At 49.9% G+C, this 21,263-nt stretch overlaps 2 protein-coding genes across 51 annotated transcripts in view; one reads left to right on the top strand and one right to left on the bottom strand.

Annotated features, from left to right (window-relative positions):
* The first annotated feature begins 84 nt into the window (after positions 1–84).
* Positions 85–4,835, top strand: RND2 (Rho family GTPase 2). The gene is made up of 5 exons (XM_061175883.1): positions 85–186; positions 665–752; positions 1,565–1,674; positions 2,347–2,481; positions 2,689–4,835. The coding sequence occupies exons 1-5, from the start codon at positions 85–87 to the stop codon at positions 2,953–2,955; spliced, it is 702 nt and encodes a 233-aa protein (XP_061031866.1). The 3' UTR covers positions 2,956–4,835.
* An 11,789-nt stretch (positions 4,836–16,624) lies between these two features.
* BRCA1 (BRCA1 DNA repair associated) overlaps positions 16,625–21,263 on the bottom strand; it is a 56,640-nt gene continuing 52,001 nt past the window's right edge. For 48 of the 50 annotated variants that reach the window (XM_061175788.1, XM_061175799.1, XM_061175790.1 and 45 more), the window contains 4 exons: positions 20,213–20,267; positions 18,253–18,326; positions 17,811–17,871; positions 16,625–16,947 (listed from right to left, as the gene is read on the bottom strand). In XM_061175788.1, coding sequence (XP_061031771.1) covers positions 16,823–16,947; positions 17,811–17,871; positions 18,253–18,326; positions 20,213–20,267 — 315 coding nt within the window. In that variant the 3' untranslated portion in view covers positions 16,625–16,822. The remainder of the gene's footprint in view (positions 16,948–17,810; positions 17,872–18,252; positions 18,327–20,212; positions 20,268–21,263) is intronic. The other 2 variants (XM_061175807.1, XM_061175815.1) reach the window with 1 other exon arrangement.

Raw genomic sequence — 21,263 nt, 5'->3', positions numbered from 1 at the left:
AGCGGCTGCAGCTGCAGCGGCGGGGGAGGCGGCAGCGGAGCCCGGCAGGGGGGCTGCGCGGGGGGCCGGCGCGTAGCCGGGACTATGGAGGGGCAGAGCGGCCGCTGCAAGATCGTGGTGGTGGGGGACGCGGAGTGCGGCAAGACGGCGCTGCTGCAGGTGTTCGCCAAGGACGCCTACCCCGGGGTGAGGAACAGGCGTCTTGGGAGGGGGGCGCTGAGGCCGCGGGGGTGGGTGACTGGGGCCTGGGGGACGGACGGAAATGGGTGCTGGGGTAACCAGGGATCAGAGAGAGGGGCTTGGAGGACTGGGGAAAGCGTTGGGGTTTCTGAAAGGACTGCAGAGGTTTGGGGTGGGAGGCATTGGGGAGCAGGGTGAGATGAATGGGGTTTGGGAGAACCGGAGGATCCCGGAGGGGGCGCTAGGGGAATGTCGGGGGTCCTGGGCATTGGAGAGGGGAAGAACTAGGGCCTGAAAGGACCGGGAGGGGGTCCGGGAGCCTAGCAGAGATTCCGCTGAGGCAGCCGCTCCCGGGATCTCCCCTTTGCCCAACACCGGACCAACTTGTGTCCTCGGGCTGGGCTGCACGGGGTGTGGGAATGAGGAGGGCATTTGTCTGGGGTGAGGACTGGAGGATCTCATCTTGAGCCATTCGTGTCTGCAGAGTTATGTCCCCACCGTGTTTGAGAACTACACCGCGAGCTTTGAGATCGACAAGCGCCGCATTGAGCTCAACATGTGGGACACTTCAGGTAGCCAAGTCCCTCGGGGTCACCCTGACTTCCAAGGCCCCCACCCTGCTCCCTCCCCGGGCTAGACCCTTAGGCTCCAGGTCAACCCAGCCCATCATCCTATTCTAGGAGGAAGGAAAATTAATTTTCTGCTTAAAGCCAGGAAAACTAGGCAGAGCTTTCAGAGACACATAGAAACCTTGTCCTGAAGGAGAAAGCCCAGTATCCCATCCCCTCAGCTGGATTCTGCATACCTGGGAAAGTTGGGAAGGAATGGCTTTTATTTTGGAACATGTTTCTTAGGAGATAGGGCTGGGTTTAGGAAAGACACTTAGAATTTCTTTCGGGGGCAGGAAACTGCTTCTCTAGACTGAACTATAGAAATCTGAGATCGAGTCCCAGGAGGGTGGGAGGGCTCTGCCCCTGCCCCTTCCCCTACAAAAAGGGAGGGGTTTTTGTTTTGTTTTAGATTTTTACTTTGCTCCCCTGGAGAGCTTTAGAAGATGTCTGTCAAAGCCCAGAAAGCACATGCAAAATTTTGTGAGAATGTTGAGAGATTTCATGAGCTTCTCAAAGACTCAGAAAAGATTAAGAATGATTACTTTTAGAGAACCCCCTAGGGAAGTGGAGAGCTGTTTTCTGCCATCTAACCTCCCCTCTGTCTACTCCCTTCCTTGGAGAAACACAGACTCCTTGATGGGTATTAATACCTGCTCTTTTCCATTCTCTACTCAGAATCCCTTGACCAGGATTGCTAAGGTTTCCCATTCCCTTCCAGGCCTTCTGCACACTCAGGACCCTCGTCTGTCCCCTCCCTCCCTGTCTTCTCTCAGGTTCCTCTTACTATGATAACGTCCGGCCTCTGGCCTATCCTGATTCGGATGCTGTGCTCATCTGCTTCGACATTAGCCGACCAGAAACACTGGACAGTGTCCTCAAGAAGGTGGGAGCCTAGGGAAGCAGGACAGCTAGACTGAGGGGGACCAGAAAACACATGGGCCAGGAGGAGGGAATTACAGCTGAGCATGGCCGTCAGGGAGAGTGTGTGTGAAGCTTTCACCCTTCCCAATCCCCCCCTGACTTCCTGGAAATCAGTCCTCAGAGCTGGATATGGCATCTGGGGGAGATGGGGGACAACAGGGAGAAGTACTCAAGGGACATCTCGTCCACCCTCCCCATCTCCTTGGGTGTGGGAGCCCCAGATGGAGGGGATAGGAATGCTGCTGCTGGAGATCAGGAAAGCCCTGTGGTCTCCTCTCCAGGCCCCTATCTCCATGAGAAAAGCCTGTGGTGAATGGACAGAAGTCAGCTAAGGCAGCCCCAGTTCCCAGTGAGGGGAAGGGAGGGCGGAATTGGTCTGTTCCCAGGAGCAAATTTGGGAAAGGGGGTGGCAGACCCTTCATGGCCACTGAGGTAGAAGCAGGGCCCCACCCCTGCCCTCTCCTCCCTTCCCTTCTCCCACACCCTTCCTGCTTTCAGCCCAAGCCCACCACTCTCACCTCCTTGCTTACATGGGAGAGCCCAGAGAGGTGCGTGGTTTCTGCATGCTGTGAGCAAGGACTCACCCTGTGCCGCCTCCTACCCCTGCATAACTCTGTTTTTTTCCTCCAAATAGTGGCAAGGGGAGACTCAGGAGTTTTGCCCCAATGCCAAGGTTGTGCTGGTTGGCTGTAAACTAGACATGCGGACCGACCTGGCCACACTGAGGGAGCTGTCCAAGCAGAGGCTTATCCCTGTTACACATGAACAGGTGGGACCCTTGATCTCTGACCTAGTCCCAGCCTAGACCTCTCACCTCTGCCCCTCTCAGCCTCTGATTTGAAAACACCCTATCTGGCTAATCCCTTGCCCTGGCCTCTGACCTGATCCCTTGACCCCCCCTGCCCTCAGCTTCCCTGCCCCTTGCTGAGCTGCAGGCTACGCCCTGTAACTCTCTCCACTCACTCCATCCTTCCAGGGCACTGTGCTGGCCAAGCAGGTGGGGGCCGTGTCCTACGTGGAGTGCTCCTCCCGGTCCTCTGAGCGCAGCGTCAGAGATGTCTTCCACGTGGCCACAGTGGCCTCCCTCGGCCGGGGCCATAGGCAGCTGCGCCGTACTGACTCACGCCGGGGACTTCAGCGATCTACTCAGCTGGCAGGACGGCCGGACCGGGGGAACGGGAATGGGACTGGAAACGAGGGCGAGATACACAAGGATAGAGCCAAGAGCTGCAACCTCATGTGAAGGGCCCCGTGGGCAGACTGTGAGGAGGGGAGGTGTAGGCACAGTTGTCCCCCTGCTGGCCCCCAGCCTCCTGACCTCCTGACTCTGGCTGGGACTTTAGGGCGGGCGAGTGAGCAGTTCTCCTGGGCAGGGAAGCTGGAGGCAGTAGGGTACCCCCATTCCCCACATCCTCATTCAGCTCCTCTCCAAGGCAAGTTGAGGGAACTAGCAGAGCAGGCATCTGGGCTGGGAGCTGGGATGGGGCCAGGGGGTTGGGGAAGCTGGCATCAAGCAGTGACCTTGGTTGAGTCTCAATATATGAAGGGTGCCTTCCCTCCCCACCTTCAGTTCCCATATCCTGGTCCTGGCTTCCTTCCCCAAGGAAAGTTTCCATTCTCTGACCTTCCCTCTTCCTCTCCTCTCACTTCTACAGCTGTTCTCACTCATCCTAACCTCCAGGCAACATGCACTAAATTAAAAAGCAAGTTGAGAAGCCTCTCCCCCGATTTACCCACCAGTCTTAGCTCCCTCCCTCCCTTCCCCCAAGAGTCCCCAAATAAAGCCCATGTCCATGGAAAACGACTGTGGCTTTAGTTTTGTTGCTTTCTAAAAACCAATCTACCAGTCTCTAGCAGCAGGAGGGAACGTTAGACTTCAGTAAGAACTTCCCTGTCGATGCCCACAGATGGAGCAGAGGAAAAAGCTATGGGTTGGATCAGCAGTGTCCTTTTAGGAGCCAGAGGTGGGAGAGAGAGAGATCTTGGGAATATTCATGTCAGTTAATGAGCCAGACAATCCTAAAGCCGTTAGGGGGTTTTAAAGTGGACTGATGTGCAATTCATTATTCAGCCCAACTGGGGCCCCCTGCTAATGTGGGAAGGGTCCTGCTGAAGTGGTCCAGGCCCCTTGCTCACCATGTCCAGCCCCAACTTGGAATCTGCCGGTGCCCTGGGAGCTGTAGGTGTAGGGAGGGCATCAAAAGCCTCCACATCAGCGTGACCCTTTACAGAGTGGTTTCCCAAGGGAACAGTAGTTTGATTCTGGGGTCTCCTTGGAGGCTGGGGCAGGGGCTCTCTCCCTCTTTCCATCCTGAGCGCCTTGATGATTTTGGAGGGAGCACAAGATGTGAGTTGAGGGTCACACCTCCCCAACCCCCTACAGAAGGAAAGACGGTGGAGAGGCCAGCCAGAGCACTTGTTGTCAGGAAAGACAGTGCTGGTCTGTTTTCTCCGGAGTCTGGTTTCACATTGTCCTGTATTCCCTCCCTGGCTCTGATCCCACTGGCCTCTTTTCGGTGACATTCTCCCCCAGGAACCATCCATGGCTCTCCCCTCCCCCAGCCCCAGCCAGTTCTTCAGACACACTCTGGGAGAGAGCACAGACCTTACCCTCCCATCTGCTGGGATCCCCACCTAATTCACAGCCCATCTTTCCCTCATTCATTCAGCAAATGTGTACTGAGCACCAACTGTGTGCCAGACACTGGCTTGGGATTCTGAAAGGACCAGTCTCTGTGCTCTGGAGGCCAGCCCGGTGGGGAAGAGAGGTACCCCAGGTGTGATGGTTCCTTGGTTGTGGAAGCTCCTTACAGCCTCAGAAGCCCATCCTCTGAGCCAGGTCCTTGAGGGTTGAAGAGGAGTTTGCCAGGCAGGGACGGGGTAGGAAAGGCACTCTGAGCAGAGGGTAGAGCATGTGCAAACACGTGGAGATGAGGAAGAGCATGGCACGACTGGGGCTGCCATGGCAGGGAGGGCGGAAGACAAGGCTAGGAAGGTACAGGGAGGCCGCTGCAGGGCCCACAAAGGAACCAGGGCTTCATTCTGAGGATGTGAGGCAGCATGAGGGATTTCAAGCAGAGAATGAAGGGACCAGATTTGGTTTTTGGATAGATGGTTATCTGGATGAGGTGATGGGGGGCTGGGGTGGGGGTGGGGTGGGGGGCACAGGGAGGGCGTCTAGGGGGTTTGGCTCTGTGATGTGTCATTTAAAATAGCTTCTCCCTCGGGACTTCCCTGGCGGTCCAGTGGTTAAAACTCTGCGCTTCCACTGCAGGGGGCACGGGTTCAGTCCCTGGTCAGGTAACTAAGATCCTGCATGCCAGGCAGTGTGGCCAAAAAATAAATAAATAAAATAGCTTCTTCCTTCCCTATGCCAGGGCCCAGTCTTGAGAGGAAAGGAAATCCCCACCCACTCCTGGCTCATCAAACACTCCTTATCCTCCCTCTTCCTCCAAGACCCTGTCCTGGTCCATCTCAGCCAATCTCCTCAAGGATTCTGGGACAGCTTCAAGGGCACCGGGCACCCTACCCTTTTAAACTGAGACCTGGTTAGGGGCTGACTCCAAGATCCTCTGCAAGGATACTGAGTCCTGGATTGAGGGTGCTGGAGAGCGCTGGGGCTCAGCTAGGTGGATCTCAGTCTGGTCCCAGAGGCCTGACCCTTCCCCCACAGGGGCCTGACATACCACTGTCTTGGGATTTTTGTCTGTGGCTTCTCATCTCCACTTTGGACTTTGGTACAAACCAGGCTCAAAGTACGGAGTGTTTGCACCCCCTCTCTTCTCCCAACCTCCCTCTCCTGCCATGCTCAGGGAATGCAAACACATTTAAATATTTGCCTAAAACAAACATAATTAGGAAGATAAATCAGCTGGAGGAACCCCCAAAGTTTAATACATTTCCACTACCACCGGGAACAGATTTTGGTCCCCTCTGCAGGTCTGGATTGCCAGACGTTTTATTTCCACAGAGCGGGCTGTGCCTCTGGGCTGAGGAGCCCAAAGGGTGAGAGGAGGGAATGGGGCTGTTCCTAGATCTTCAAAGGCCCCTGCAGGCTGGAAGGAGGGGACCTTCCGCCACCCCATCCCAGATGCAGGAGTCAGACCCAGCTTCCTCCTTTGCAGCTGTTTCCCCCACAAATTGGACACCCCTTTGGGAAACAATGTAGCCTCGTTAATCATTTAATGAAATAAACAACTAATCACATTGTGATGCTGCCAGTGTTTCTTAACCTCAGCAATCAGCCTGCCCTGGAGGGAGGAGGGGGAAGGAAGGAATGGGTTAGGGGTGGGGTCTTGGTCTAACAAACACCTGAAATGCTTCAGCTGGCAGAGGGTCATCCCCTTATGACTCCAGCCTTTCCAGGAGGGACAGTCATGAAAAGCGCTTGATATTTGGAGGCAGAGGTCCGAGGGCCTGGGTCCTAGCTCTGCTGCTTCCTCCCTGGGGAGCCTTTAGTGAGGCCCTGCGGGCGTCTGAACCTCAGTTTTCACACTTGGAAAAGGGAGCTGATTGCCACATCTGCCTCACTGTGTTGCTGAGGAGGATTCAGAGAGGAGAAAGGATGTAGAAAAGTTGTTTGATCCTTTAAAGGGGGCTGAACTGATATTGACCTTTATTCTTTACAACTTGCACATCCAGGCTTGAGTGCCTCTGAACTAGGCCTGATGGAATAAGGAAAGGCTTCTTGGAGAGGGCCTCTTGTGCTGGGATTCAGACTGGAGGAAGGCCAGAAGACAGGAAGGGGCAGGTCAGGTGTCTCGTCCCCATACCTATCCTGAGGGCTAGAGAGAGAGGTCTAGCGACTCCTCCAAAGGATGTCCTTTGGTCCCCATTTTTCTGAACTCCCCCCATTACCTTTTCTGAAGTCTGGGTGAGGGCACCAGGTTGCCATAGTGACCCCACTCCAGATACACGCAGACTGGTCCTGCAGGCTGAGGGAGGTGGGGGGAAGGGGTCATGTCCCGCAGGTTCCCGGTGGACACCAGGACCCTGGTAGGCAGTCCTGCTACAGCCTACACTACTCTCTCTTCCCCAGGAAAGGGGTTCAGCTCTTCTGAGTATCCCCCCCTCCCTCTCTGCCAACAAAGGAGTTTCTTCTACACAGTGCAGCCCCTCTCCCCCCTTTCCCCCTTTCAGCTGGGTTCCCAGGTCTCTCTCCATTTCTAGCCAATCCCCTACTCCCTCTCCTCAAGGCTGGGGGTGAGGGTCAGAGAGAGGGGAGGCTCCAGGTCCAGGCATGTGGGGTGATTCCCAAGCAGCTACCCCCGCCAGCAGCCAAAGAGACAAGAGGGACACGTACATAAGTGCCCCTCCCCCCAAGAAAATGCCTCTGCTGTTGACTCCTAAATAACAGATGTCTGTCTGCATATTAATGAGATTGGACGAATAATTGGTGAGTTTTTCATTCAGTGTCAGAATGAACCCAGAGGCCTTATGTTCATGCACACAGACACCCACTCACTGACTCTCCCCTTCCCCCAGAGCACAATGAGACAGAGGCAGTTGCTGGCAAGCTTGAACCACAGAGGGGAGGGGCAGACAGGGAAGTGGGAGGGGGCGTCAGCAGGAGGGAGACTGCCACCGTCTGGGTCTGTCAGGTTTCTCCCTCTTGACTGCTATCTCCCCAGTCCCCCACTCCCACCAGGGGCAAAAGCTTGCATTTGTGAGATTTCACCACCATGCAGAAGGGGCCCAGAGGAAGGTGGGAGCCTGAAGGTAGGGAGAGGGGAGGCAGGTGCTGCCCAGAGAGGAGCAACAAAGCAGTGGCCTCCTTCAGCAAGGTTGTTACCTCCCATGAGCCTGGAATCAGGGGGCCCTTACCCTGCTTAGCCCCTGTGCCTGGGTGTGAGGTGGAGATTTTTGAGTCAGATAGCTGCCATCTGCCAGCTGGGTGCTCTTGTGCAAATTACCCAACCTCTCTGAGCCTCTCATTTTCCCGTCTCCAAGAACACCACCTTGCAAGACTGAAAGGAATAAATGAGATAAAATGTGTCATGTGTCTGTCTTAGTGCCTGGTTTACAATAGGCCCCCACACATATTTGTTTTCTCCCCACCTATACCCAAAATACACCAAGACAGTTTCAAAATTGCTGCCTCTCCTGCCAGACACACGCTCGTTAGGGCAGGGGCGAATTAGAAGTTTAGTAATTATCCTGGCTGCCTAGAAACCTGGGGGTAAAAATACAGAGAGGAGCAGGAACAGAGAAAGAGATTAGATAGACACAGGAGAGAGAAGTGATGGAACACAAGGCCTGGAACAGAAGGAGAGACCACAGAGATACAGAGCCGCAAGCTGGGAATGGAGAAGGTACTGCAAGCCAGTGGAGTGAGCCCTGGAATGAGAGTCTAGAATCTACACTGTAGATTCCAGAAGCCCTGGCTCTGCCATGCTCGCTGTTTGACCTTAGCAAGTCTCATCCCCTCTTAGCATCTTAGTCTCCTCATCTGTAAAATGAGGGGTTGATTTGCTCTCTGGGTCCCTTCTCACTGTGTGAGAACAGGAGTCCCAGTGGCAGCGGGTTGGTGGGGGGAGCAGGGGAGAGGAGGCAGGATTGCCCCCGCCACCCCCCCCCAGCAACTTACTATGGCCCATCGGTCACTCTTGCTCTGTGTCCTCCCTCCCTTGGTAAATAGATCTGCTGCGCCAGCAAACAACTGTCCATTGTGTCCTAATGAGGGACGAACAGGGAAAACCAATCACTTATGATGCAAATGAGCGGCGGCTGCGGCCTCCTCGCTTTCACTGAGTGCCTCTCTTCAGCGCTGCCCCAGTTGGGCCTTTCTCCTTAGCCCCAGTTCCCATCTGGTCCTGGAGGAGGAGGGGGCAGGCCCAGACTGCCCTTCCCATTGTCGTTCATTGCCACTCCCAGCAAGGGGGCTCTACCCTCACAGCTTCCTCGAGGCCCAGCTTCTCTCCCCACCCACAAAGAGCTCCCAGGGCAGCTCAGTTTTTGTATTGTTTTTTTTGTTTGTTTTGTTTTTTTTTAATAAATTTATTTATTCATTTATTTAATTTTTGGCTGCATTGGGTCTTCGCTGCTGCACGCGGGCTTTCTCTAGTTGCAGTGAGTGGGGGCTACTCTTTGTTGTGGGGCGCAGGCTTCTCATTGTGGTGGCTTCTCTTGTTGCAGAGCACAGGCTCTAGGTGCGCGGGCTTCAGTAGTTGTGGCACACGGGCTTCAGTAGTTGTGGCTCACACGCTCTAGAGCGCAGGCTCAGTAGTTGTGGCGCACGGGCTTAGTTGCTTCGCAGCATGTGGGATCTTCCCGGACCAGGGCTCGAACCCGTGCCCCCTGCATTGGCAGGTGGATTCTTAACCACTGCGCCACCAGGGAAGCCCCCTCAGTTTTTGTTTTTAATTAAGGTGAAATTCACATAACATAAAATTAACCATTTTAAGGTGTACAATTCTGTGGCATTTAGTGCATTCACACTGTTGTGCAACCACCACCCCTTTGGGCGTGGGCATCATGCCCCTCTGCCCATCTCCACACCCTACAAGCTCCAGTGGCATGGGGAAGCTGCGGAGGCCTCAGCAAAGGGTCGAGGAGTAATGGAGGTTGGTGTTGGGCTAAAGGCTGAGAAAAGCCCAGAGCTGGCCTGTGGTGAAGAGGACAAGGCCTGCTCTTTAGGATGGAGCCCAGGGAGAAAGCTCGGGCTTTGGTGGGAAGGGAAAGATCATCACTGCTTTCCCCAGCACAGCCCTGGGGCCACATCTTTAGGAAATGGCCTCTTGAATTGCTGTAGAGATTTTTTTTTCCTTAATTTTTCTGACATTTGGTTGGAAACCAGAGGAGGTTCCAGCACAAATCTTGGCTTCCATGGCTTTCAGAGTCTCTGTGCACTTAGGGATGGCCCCGCCAGCAGGCATCTCACCTTGGCAGCTGTGGAGCGCCGTGAGACAGCCCCCAAAGCCCTTTGCCTCCAGGAGAGACCTCTCCTCACCAAGCCCCAGGCTTCACCAAGGGAAGATTTTCTACCCACTTGGCACTAGTTTATTGCAGAAGTCCTATAGCCTAACAACTGGGAAGACCCACATAAGTTGTAATTTGAGTTTCTCTTGCCATTTGGTTTTAGATTGTTTTCAAAAGATGGCAAACATCTGCTTACCTGTGTGTCTGTGTTACCTTTGGATTCACCTCTTTTTCCCTCCTCCCTAATTTGGGACATGTAGTAATGCTTTAAACAAACAAACAAAAAAACCCACAAAAACTCTTCTGGAATTAACCAGTGCCAACTGCTGCAGCATTGCAGAGAAAAAACTTTACAGGGTCACAAACTTTCTTTTATCTTTCCTGGCCCCTACCCCCACTCAACTGGAGTCCACACTCCCTCTCTGACAAGACACAGCCCAGACACCATAATGAGAGCATTTTCATCTGTGTTCTAATGAATAGGGAGTCCTGGGCTAGTCAGCTCCAGGTCTGCCATCAATTCACTGGGTGACCTTTGACCAGGCCCTGGACCTCAGTTTTGTTTTTGCTTTTGTTTTTTTTTTTGCTGTGCGGCTCGGCTCACAGGATCTTAGTTCCTCAAACAGGAACTGGACCCAGGCCGTCAGCAGTGGAAAGCATGCCAAGTCCCAACCACTGGACCGCCAGGGAATTCCCGTGGACCTCAGTTTTATTACCTATAAAGTGGGGATAACAATCTCTACCCTAGTGATCTCCTAGGGAACAAGCAAGGAGAGAGAAATAATGGTTGCGCCAGGGCTTTGAACTTGCAAAGAGATTATCATGAGCGTCCTAATTATTTCTCCAGTGATGGCGGCATAGCAGTTTATCTATCTTGAGTATCTAGCCTGGAGGAGGCCCTGCTGGAGGACACAGGGAGAGGGGAAACACCTTCTCTGTCTGCGTGGGTGTTGGTTTGATTCATCTCAAAGCAGTAGGCTTCATGATAGGCAAAAGAGAATCAAGGAGGAAATCTGTAGGTGTGGGCTTAGAAGAGGAAGAGTGATTCTTGGACGTTTAGATCTCTCCTACTGGTTTTGGAGTAAATTTGGGTACTAGAAAAATGGGTGGGAGGGATTGAAAGGAATTAGCACTCTCAGTGGCAGAACGTGGCTTGTTTTCCAGGACTAAAGTTCTTGAGGGTGGGGCTAGCAGCTGGATAAGGCCTTTACTCAATGAGTCCATTCATTCATTCTTTAACTCTTGCATTCAGCAAATATTCATTGAGTACCCAACAAGGTGTCTGCCAGGAACAGAGCTGGGTTATAACAAAGATAAAATGATACTAATCCTACCCATAATGACCTTCTAGTCAAATAGAGACAATAGAGTATGTATGAAATAACTTACTGAGGGAAGAAAGTATCATAAATAAAGCAAAGCTTCTGGGATGCTCAGAGCGGGGAGATTCTGGCCTGGAAGTGGGGAGGGCTCTGTGGAGGAGGTGGGGTGGGCAGTATTGGGGCCTGTAGAGATGGCAGAGCAGGACTCACTGAGGACAAGACAGAGTGTGAGCAAAATCTGTGGGTCCCCATACTTGGTGGCCAGGGCGCCTGAAAGGAAACAGCAGGTGAGGCACTGGTGAGGATGGATTTCGGCTTAGAAGGGACAGCCTGAGGAGACTGGGTAGGTCAGAGAAATAGATCCTTAGAAGATTCTCTCAAATCTTCTGGATCCTTCCCCTAATTCTGCTAGCTGGGGTCTCTTAACTGGGACTTCTGGAATCTCCTAGCTTTTCACCTGGCCAAATCCTACCCAAGAGCCAGCTTGAGATGCTTTGCCCCTTATACTAAGCCAGTGGTTCTCAAACTTGAGCTTGTTTCGGAATCACAGATTGCTGGCCCCATGTCCGGTTTCTGATTCAGTAAGTCTGAAGTGAGGCCCTGGAATTCGCTATCTAACAAGTTCCTAGACTATGTCGTTAGCCCCCACTCCCATTCCCCATCAGGGGACCATGCTTTGAGAATCACTGCATTAAGCTGCATGTCAAACTGCCTTAGCATTCTGGGTGCCGACACTAAGTCTCAAAGCTCTTGTTTGTTGGCCCCCATGTGGAGGCGTGAGGTGCCTCCACAGCAGGCAGAGCCCACCACACAGCCCACAAGGGGCTTCTGAACCAGAGGACACAATTCTGCAAGGGTTATCGGTGGCCTCCTTGCTCCACCCTTTGAATAGCAAGCGCCTCCTCCCTCCCTTCCACAACCCTAGCATACACAGAGTCCACTACGAAACTGGGCACGTAGTTGCCCCCTCAGTCATTAACCTTGTTGTTATCACCTCCTAGGACTGGTTCCCAGCACAGTTGAGCCTCACACAAATCTTTGTTTGCATCAAAGTTTTGCCACCTCCTTTTGTGGTGTGATCTTGGGCAAGTTGCTTGACCTCTCAAAGTGCCATTTTCCTCATTGGTAAGTTGGGAATAGTGCCTGGCACTTAGGAGTGTGGCACATGACAGTCGCTTATTATTATTGTTGTTGCTCCTGAGAGCTGGCAAGATCGATGGTCCACAGACCCCATTTCTCTTCCTTTTTAATTGAGTCATCTCCCACCTGCCTCCTGTTTTGCCCTCCTTGGGCCTTTCCTGTCATCACTCTGTGTCTCCCTGCTTTTCTCCCTCCAGGCCAGCTTTCTCTTCTCCCCTCACAGGGCCCGCTGGTGGCCGACTCTCGCTGGGTAAGGATTGTCTGTACCTTGATCTCCATCAGTCAATAAAGGTAAATTACAAAATCATTTGTTTTACTTGTTCTCATTACCTGGAGGGCTGTCTGAAATTGCCTTTCTTTGGAAAGCCACATTTGCATATCTCTATGCTGGAGTCAAAAGCTGCAGCTGTGGTTTCACTGCAATTTAAATATTAATAAAACCTCCTAAACCTCTAGCTGTTGTTTTAAGCAGTCTGGCTCTTCTGCTCCTAGGTTGCTAATATAATTTAGTCTTTGTCCTTTGCTTTGTATTTGTTTAAAGAGCCATTCTGGAGTCAACTGGAGCTAGCTGCTACAACTTTGTAGATAAGAACCACTCACCAGCATGGGAACCTTAGTTTTCCTTAACAGGCCCAAGATCTTCCTAGAGACAAAAGAATAGACCGTAGGTAACATTTTATACCAATTAGCAGCCCCTTACACTAAGCCAGTGGTTCTCAAACCTGAGCTTGCTTCAGAATCACAGACTGCTGGGCTCTTCCCCTAGTTGTGATTCAGTAGGTCTGGAGTGAGGCCCTGGAATCTGCATATCTAACAGGTTTTGCCTGCCCCCCCCCCCCCCGCCCCATTCCCCATCAGGGGACCATGGTTTGAGAATCACTGTCCTAACCTGCATGTTAAACTGCCTTATCATTCTGGGTCCCTGAAACTAGGTCTCCAGAGCTCTTGTTTGCTGGCCCCCATAACGTGCAGGGAGTCTCTCCTGTTTTCCATTTCTTCCAGCCCCTCAAACCATTACTTAGATTTTCCTGATCGTTGAGACTCATTTCAGGATCTGCTTCCTCCTGCACCTCCCCAACCCCTGCTCTCCACAGTTCTCCTTAATTTTCTATTTGCCCAGATCCATTTCTTTAATTTTCTCCTTGGTATGGGCAGATTTAAAGCCTGTTGGAGGGAGCTAGGCATCCCTGAAGTACGGTACAGGGGCCTCTGGCTCAGCCATTTTACAGCCCTTGATAAGCAAGCTCCCACAGTCCCTGGCCAGTGAGCCCCATTCTCTCTCAGGTTCTGCGGGTAGATCTGCAGTTCCCCCTCACCCTGCCCTGCTCTCCTCACTGCCTGCCTCTGGGGCTGCCCTTATCTGCTCCTCGCAGCCTTCACAGGATACACTCTGGGCAGCCTGGCTCCTTCCGCTCCAACCCCCCAACACTGATTCCTTTCTTCTTCCCCTGCATGTTTCTGAGCCGATACTTTGTGGATGATCCTGGTTGCATTTTTTGGGAGGGAGATAATCTATGAGCTCTTCTCTAGGCCCCCCTCCCTGCGCCTGCATGATAATCCCTCCTCTTCTCCTTCTTTCCAGCTTCTTTGCAGAAGTTCATTTCGTGAAATGAGATAAAGGCAGTACAGGAACTAGTTCCCAAAATGCAGCTGTGCCCAGAAAGGGCTGAAGACTGTGGGATGGAAAAGTGGGAGGATATCTTAAAGCCAGAGGTCAAAAAAGCAGGTAGCTTTACTCCATTTTCAGATAAAGACTCTTAAGCTCTGCCAAGCATCCTGAGGCCAGAGCCAGAAGCTGACTTCCGGGAGAGGTTATGCAGAGCTGGAGAAACAGACTGGGTGGACATTTGTTGGGAGACCTTGAGAGACAATTACAGAAAACTTCTAAATGTGTCTTAGTTGTCTCTGCTTTCACCCAGGATTCCTGGGAAGGCAGGATGTACTACATAGATGTTGCTTTTTCTATTAACCCATCAGTGATGGGGGCAGCAGGATGAGGCCTAGCTTACCCCCAGGGTCCAGTGAGCCATGGCTTGTCACTGGAAATGAGACATTTTTGACCGAAGACTGGGAAGCACTTGCTTCTTGCCTGCCTTTATGGACTCCCTGCCAGGTGGACAGGAAGCTGGCGTGGGCCTGAGAGAGGTCACCCCGAGAGGTCACACCGAGAGAGGTCACCCCGTGGGCAAGGCTGAACTGGCAGGTCCTGACAGCTGAAAGATAAGAAACCCTAAGCTGGGAAGCTGGAGGGGAGTGGACAAAACAAGTAGCCGTGATCCAAGCCTGTAAATCCCCTTACCCAGGGCTGCTTTCCCAGGGAGAGCTGCCGCTTGGAGGCAGGAACTTTCCACCGCCTCCCACCACAGGCCACAAAGCCAGAGACTGCTAGTTCCCCTCCCAGTCCGCTCCTCTCCCCAAATTCCCTTGAGGCTTGAACCAGTGCCTTCTGACCTGGGGTCAGTGACTGATGCAGGTGGAAAGCTGAATGATGGGATGGAAAGGGCATGGGTTCGGATCTTCACGCTGTCATTTATTAGCTGTGCAAACTCTGAGCAAAATCCTATATTTCCAGTTCCTATTCTTCAAATGAGGTGACAAATAGCCACTTCACAGAGCTGTGATGAAGACTAAATGAGATAAAAATGTAATAATGGCAGTTAGTTCCATTTTCTCTACTTCTCCCCTCACCTACCCACCACCCTCCTTACAAATAAGGCAGTACTGAATTGTGCAAGGATTTCATCCTCTTTGCCTCAAAGAGAATTCCAATCTCTGAACAGAGTAAAGACCAACAAAAGATGATACAGACTGTTATCAGTGGATTAAGCATGTTAAACAGGAGTGGTTGTCAGAATTCCAAAGATGTCCTCCCTAGATTTCTGGCCCCGGCGTTATTCAATCAAACGCTAAGCTAGGTAATGCTGTGAAGGGACTTTGCAACTGTAATTATGGTCCTGGACCTTATGATAGGGAGAGCACCCTGGATTACCTGGTGGGCACAATCTCACCACTTGAGCCCTTAAAAACAGAAATTTCTTTGGCAGGAGTTAGAGAGATGAGGCAGAAGGGGAAGTCAGAGATTCCAAAAGTGAGACGGATTTGATCAGCCATTGCTGGCTTTGAAGATGGAGGTATGGGGTCATGAGTCCAGAATGTGGGTGGCCTCTAGAAGCTAAGGATGACCTCTGGCCGACAGCCAGCAAGGAAACAGAGAGCTTAGTCCGAGGAGTGCAAGGAACAATTCGGACAACATGAAATGAGCTTGGAAACAGATTCATCCCCAGAGCCTCCAAAAAGGAACACAGCCCTGCCCTGCTGGCACCTTGATTTTGGTCTTATGAGACCCGAAACAAAGAAAACAGTTGAGTCAACTTGGACTTCTGACTTACAGAACTGGGAGATAATACATGGGTGTAGTTTTAAGCCACTAGATTTGTGACAATTTGTTATGGCAGCAATAGAAAACAAATATAATAAGGTTTTGAAGTCCCCTTGATAACCTAGGAGGTAGGTACTATTATTATCCCCGTTTTACAGATGAGGAGATGAAAGTACAGTGAGAAAAAGCTCTGAGAAAGTCTGCAGGTGTGAGCCTTCAGAACAGTCATACTTGGTGGAAGTGTTTGCTACCAAGTTTATTTGCAGGTGAAAAGCACATTTACAAAACATATTTTGTACAATCAAGTCTTTACTGCCCGCACACACTGGGGGGCTAAGGAAGACCTAGTCCTTCCAACAGCTATAAACAATCCTGGATAATGAGTTTATGAAAAACACTTTCTCTTCCTTCAGCAAACAAAATTATTTATGAATCTGTACAGTTCAGCAATAGGGAGCAAAGGGAAAAAAATTACCTCAAGGAAAGCAAACAGCTCCTTTCCTGGTGGGATCCGTCATCTTACAGACATGAAATATTCATATCAGAGATCTTATATTTCAAGAGGAATGGGTTACATATCAGAGCTACAACAATAAACATTTTATTTGTCACTAATGGGGAATTAGAAGATTCTCTTTGGACACCAGAGTCCTTGAAAAGATTCTGCTGTTTCAGAGCACATCAGTGCTAAGAAATTCTTTAGAAACCCAGCAACTATAGCCCAGACTTTTGGAGATCAAGGTCAGCAAGACTCCCCTCTCCTCTAATTAACCCTCAAATTTCATATTATATCCATTACCACCTCTGGATTTCCTCCCCAGTGCTCCACTCCAACACTTGAGAGCTGTCCAAGGACTGTTCTGATTTTAAGTCACGGCACAGATCCCCAAGTACTCACCTTCCATTGAAGGATCTGACTCCTGGACTTTAAGAACACAAGGGTTTTGAGAAACAAATTTAGGGAAACCAGCTATTCTCCTGAGACCAACCACTCTGTGCCTCCAGTTTGAAGCCAACAGCCCCAGGACGAGGAATAAGGCTGATAAATAATGAATCAGCATCTTGCTCAATTGGTGGGGTTTAAATGGTTTTAAATTCTTTTCAGGTGAAAAATTACCACAATTTTGTGCTCATGGCAGATTTCAAAGGGAGACTTGAAGCAGAAAATCTTTAAGGGACCTTGCAGAGCCAGAAGTTCTTTTCAGGCTGATGTACATAAAATATTTAGGAATTGGGGCTGTGGAAGGACTGAAGAGGCCTTTCCCTGGGCCTGGAAAAAGGTCATTTCTTAAGCTCATTCTTGAGGTCCTGCAGAGACAGGCCCTATCCCCTATATACATGGCTGGCTGGAATCAGCAGCAGCTCTGGGGGACCTGGGGTATCAGGTAGGTGTCCAGCTCCTGGCACTGGTAGAGGGCTACGCTGTCCAATACCCACTCTCGGGTCACCACAGGTGCTTCACACATCTGCCCGATGACTGGGGACAGAGAACACAAGCAGAGATTAGTGTCAATTCACATTTCCCCAGACCAGACTCTAGTCAATCTACTCGGGGCAACTGGTTGGATGAGTTCTTAGAGTGACTTAGGCAGGAGCAATATCACTGATCTTCAGCAGTGCTTCAGGACATAGAACCTTACTCAAAAGCCTGAGGACTGACTGCTGGTGAAAGCCTACAGCCTCTGGCAACTTTATTAACATAAGCTCCAATCTGTTAAAGGAAAAGTCACCAGAGAGAGCAAAACAGCATTGCAATTTAATGACGTGGAAACATGTTTGCCATATCTTAAGTGAAAAAGCAAAACAGTATGATGAGCATGATCACATTTGTATAAAATATATGTGTGTACATACGTACACAGCCAGGCCTGGAAGAATTTTCTGGTGATCATCTCCAAGTGGTGGGATTGCTGGGATTATTTTGTTGTGTTTGTGCTCATTTATATTTTATGTGATGAATTTTCATATTTAAGCACCCCCCCACCCCCGTGGAAACAGTTCATGCACAACTTTTATAATGCAAAATAAACAAACAACAAAAAAGTTTTAAAAGGACATTTTAGCCATTCATTCGTTCATTCAACAAGTATTTATTGAGCACCTAGAATGTGCTGAGAACTATGTTAATCAAGCACTGGGTGACCTGTGTTGAATCAAACTCTTCCCACCCCATATGACGCAGGTACATGCCTATGGCCTTCCGGAGCCCCACACAGGTGCACCATTCACTCCAGTTGATCTAAACAGGACATTTAGACCTAAAATCACCACAGTAATCTGCACTTAACCTGGGCCCTCTACCCCATACTCCTCTGGATGAAGGCTTACAGCAAGACTCACCATGGAAGCCACCGCCCTCTGTCCAGGCATCCGGCTGCACGACCACGATTGGTTGAGTACCCTGCACCCCCAGAAAGGAAACAGCATTGAGGGTATCAGAGCAGGACTTTTGCGACAGTCACTTCACCATTTCTTGATAGTTTGCTGAAGCAGACTACTCTGGGGGCAACCACACAAAGGAGGGGGAAGGGCACATGTCAAAAAGGAAGGGTCAGAGGGAAAGAGCCTTCCCTGGCTCTTGTTTAATATTTGTAGCTCTCAAGTCCTTACTTATCCCTTACAGATGGAGTCTTCTGGCACAGGTACGTGGTCAGAGAAGGGTCAGGGTGAAGTGAGGCTTCTAAGGCTACACTGGGGGGTTCATAGGGACTGAAAGGTGCTGCCTTGCTTAACCTCAGGACAGAATATTGTGTCCTCCCCCGACAGGGCACCAAACACTTACCTGGCTGAGGGTGAATGATGAGGGCTCCTTCACCACAGAAGCCCCACACAGATGCACCATCCACTCTAGTTGATCTAAATAAGACATTTAGACCTAAAATCACCACAGTAATCTACATATTTAACTGGGCTCTCTACCCCACACTCCTCTGGATGAAGGCTTACAGCAAGACTTCTCAGTGGGAGAGTCCCTGTTTCTCTGCTCCAAAGGGACGGAAAGGCCTTAAACTACAAATTCTAAGTCAATTTGCTATGGATATGCTACCTACTTTGGTTATCAGTCCCCATAAGGCCACTTGGTAGATAAGGTCTGAAAGTCAAATGAAACACTTGGAAAGAAAGAAAAAAAAAAATCAAAGATCTCATTTCCATTAATTTGCTGAACTGCTGGCTAAGACACTGTGAAAAAATACCTACCCGCCATCCCTCCTTCCTTGCCTAATTCTGTGTTGGTAATTGATAATCACAGCCACTGACAGCACCATACTTGGTGGTAATTACTGTAAATGTCAAGAGATGGGAAGATAATTCATTCAGTCAAGAAAAAATACATGGGCTTCCCTGGTGGCACAGTGGTTGAGAATCTGCCTGCCGATGCAGGGGACACGGGTTCGAGCCCTGGTCTGGGAAGATCCCACATGCCGCGGAGCAACTAAGCCCGTGCGCCACAACTACTGTGCCTGCGCGTCTGGAGCCTGTGCTCCGCAACAAGAGAGGCCACGATAGTGAGAGGCCTGCGCACTGCGATGAAGAGTGGCCCCCACTCACCGCAACTGGAGAAAGCCCTCGCACAGAAACGAAGACCCAACACAGCCAGAAATAATTAATTAATTAATTAATTAATTAATTTTAAAAAAGAAAAGAAAAAAGAAAAAATACAAGTCATCCTGGACAGAGACTCAGCACATCAGTGGGGAAAGGCTACATGCTGAGCTGGAATCAAATCACTTGAAAAAATCAGAAGAGATCTTAGAGATGTTCCACTTGGACCTGGAAAAGCAGCAGAACTGACCACTGGGTGGTTCCTGGTCACCTCTGGGTTCTCTTTACCATCAGCCCATTTCTGAGGATTGCTGAGGTGCTCCTGTTTGGCTGAGTGAACCGAGGTCAGTTAACTCACCTCCAAAATGATAGTTGCTAGAGACCCTCGTTTTCATTATACCAAAGTACAAAAACCCTGAGAAAGCTTTGAGTGGCACTTGGAAATTTCATGAACACCCAATCAATAACCAATAAAGAAGACAGAAGCAAAATTACTTTGCCAGGTTCTCTTGCTGCCACTCATCTGTCCCTGACCAGATGCCAAGGCTGACTTCGGGGGAGTAAGAGGACCTGATCCTGGGGGCAGAAGTGGGTACAGAGGCAAAGGTGGGTAGCCTTTGTTTGGAAAAGAACGAACCAAATCTAGACACACCCCAGGGCCTCAGCGCCTCACAACTTCCGAGCTGAGCCACATAGCACTCCTCAACATAACATCACATTCAGTGTCAAATTTAATTAGAAAATGTTCATCAAGAGTCTTCCTCTGCTCTGGGCCTATGTGGGGCCCCAGGCCCACAGGGCTTATGCAGCTGTTGTGCTTTCATCTCTGTATCAAATGAAGATGGTTTAGGAGGAGCAGAATTCTTTCTTGACATTTACAAACCCAAAAGGTATCTTCTCTCTAACTTATTATTTCCCCCCTTTCTTAGACCAAAGGGCAGTAAGAGCAGCTCTATCCCACTGAGCACAGAACATACTGTGTCCTAGATCCTAACTCTTCACTGCCTTCTAGCTCTTGAGAAGGGGCACAGGGCTAGTTTTTTTGCCATGGGCTAATATTTTGGTGCAGTTTTGTCTGATGAGTGGTAGAGAAATAGAATAACCTCTGGAATATCTCACCCATATGAGGGAACCCCCATTAAGATGATGACGTAGGGGAAAGGCTGGTGCTGGATTCGGCAGTTCTCCCAGTCTCTTACCTGTGGGCATATTGGTAAAGGGTCCATAGCAACAGATTTCTAAGCCCTTGAAGATCTGGGAGAAGAGAGGGACAGAGGGGTGGAGAAAAAGAAACATTAGTTATAAAAGATATGGGTTTTTATAAAAAGCAATATAGAGACTCAAAAATGAAGAACTTTCCTTTTTTTAAAAAAATTTTTAAATTTTTATTGGATTATAGTTGATTTACAGTGTTGTGTTAGTTTCAGGTGTACAGCAAAGCAAATCAGTTATACATTTACATATATCCACTCTTTTTTTTTTTAAGATTCTTTTCCCATATAGGCCATTACAGAGTATTGAGTAGAGTTCCCTGGGCTATACAGCAGGTTCTTATTAGTTGTCTATTTTATATGTAGTAGTGTGTATATGTCAGTCCCAATTTCCCAATTTATCCTTCCCCCGACTTACCCCCTGGTAACCATAAGTTTGTTTTCTACATCTGTGACTACTTCTCTTTTGTAAATAAGTTCATTTGTACCCCCCCCACCTTTTTTTACGATTCTACATATAAGCGATATCATAAGAACTTTCCTTTTCTTTTCTTTACTACCTGATAATTTCTGCTGCTACTTCCCAGAGACAATCAGCCCAATGTCCAAAACACAGATGGATTTTAGACTTTTTTTCATGTGTGCATGTATTTGATCTACTCTATAGACATTCTTTGTCATTCAAGGGCTGGGCATCCCACCTTGCCACCAATCAGGTCCAGGCTCTTCCCTGATGACCTCTGCAGGTAATTTTACTCCTCGTTAGAGACAAGAAGAAAAAATTTGGTCCTCCTTTATGTTTAATAAAAGGCTTAGATGGCAAGAGATTCAAACTATCAGCTGAAGTTTGATGTTTATCCAGATTTGATATATACATCAATACTAACCCTGACCCTAACTGGCAGAGACGTCTATGTTTATTTTATGTGTACCTGCTCCTTTTCTCCTGGTCCCAGAACATCTGTTCCTGCCTTCACACTGCTCTACGAATGGCCCTTGTTCCTTCAGCAACCTAAGTCGTTTTTAGTCTAGAAGGGAA

This window comes from Eubalaena glacialis, chromosome 19 (assembly GCF_028564815.1).
Source record: "Eubalaena glacialis isolate mEubGla1 chromosome 19, mEubGla1.1.hap2.+ XY, whole genome shotgun sequence".
NCBI lineage: Eukaryota > Metazoa > Chordata > Mammalia > Artiodactyla > Balaenidae > Eubalaena > Eubalaena glacialis.
The sequence above is the reverse complement of the archived record's forward strand: the minus strand, read 5'-3'. Positions and strand labels throughout refer to the sequence as shown.

What these genes read in the sequence shown, in the direction of transcription:
- RND2 (XM_061175883.1), top strand. Translation starts at nt 85, where the DNA reads ATGGAGGGGCAGAGCGGCCGCTGCAAGATCGTGGTGGTGGGGGACGCG. An exon ending in CAACATGTGGGACACTTCAG is followed by an intron (nt 753 to 1,564) that starts GTAGCCAAGTCC and finishes GTCTTCTCTCAG; the next exon opens with GTTCCTCTTACTATGATAAC. An exon ending in TCCCTGTTACACATGAACAG is followed by an intron (nt 2,482 to 2,688) that starts GTGGGACCCTTG and finishes CCATCCTTCCAG; the next exon opens with GGCACTGTGCTGGCCAAGCA.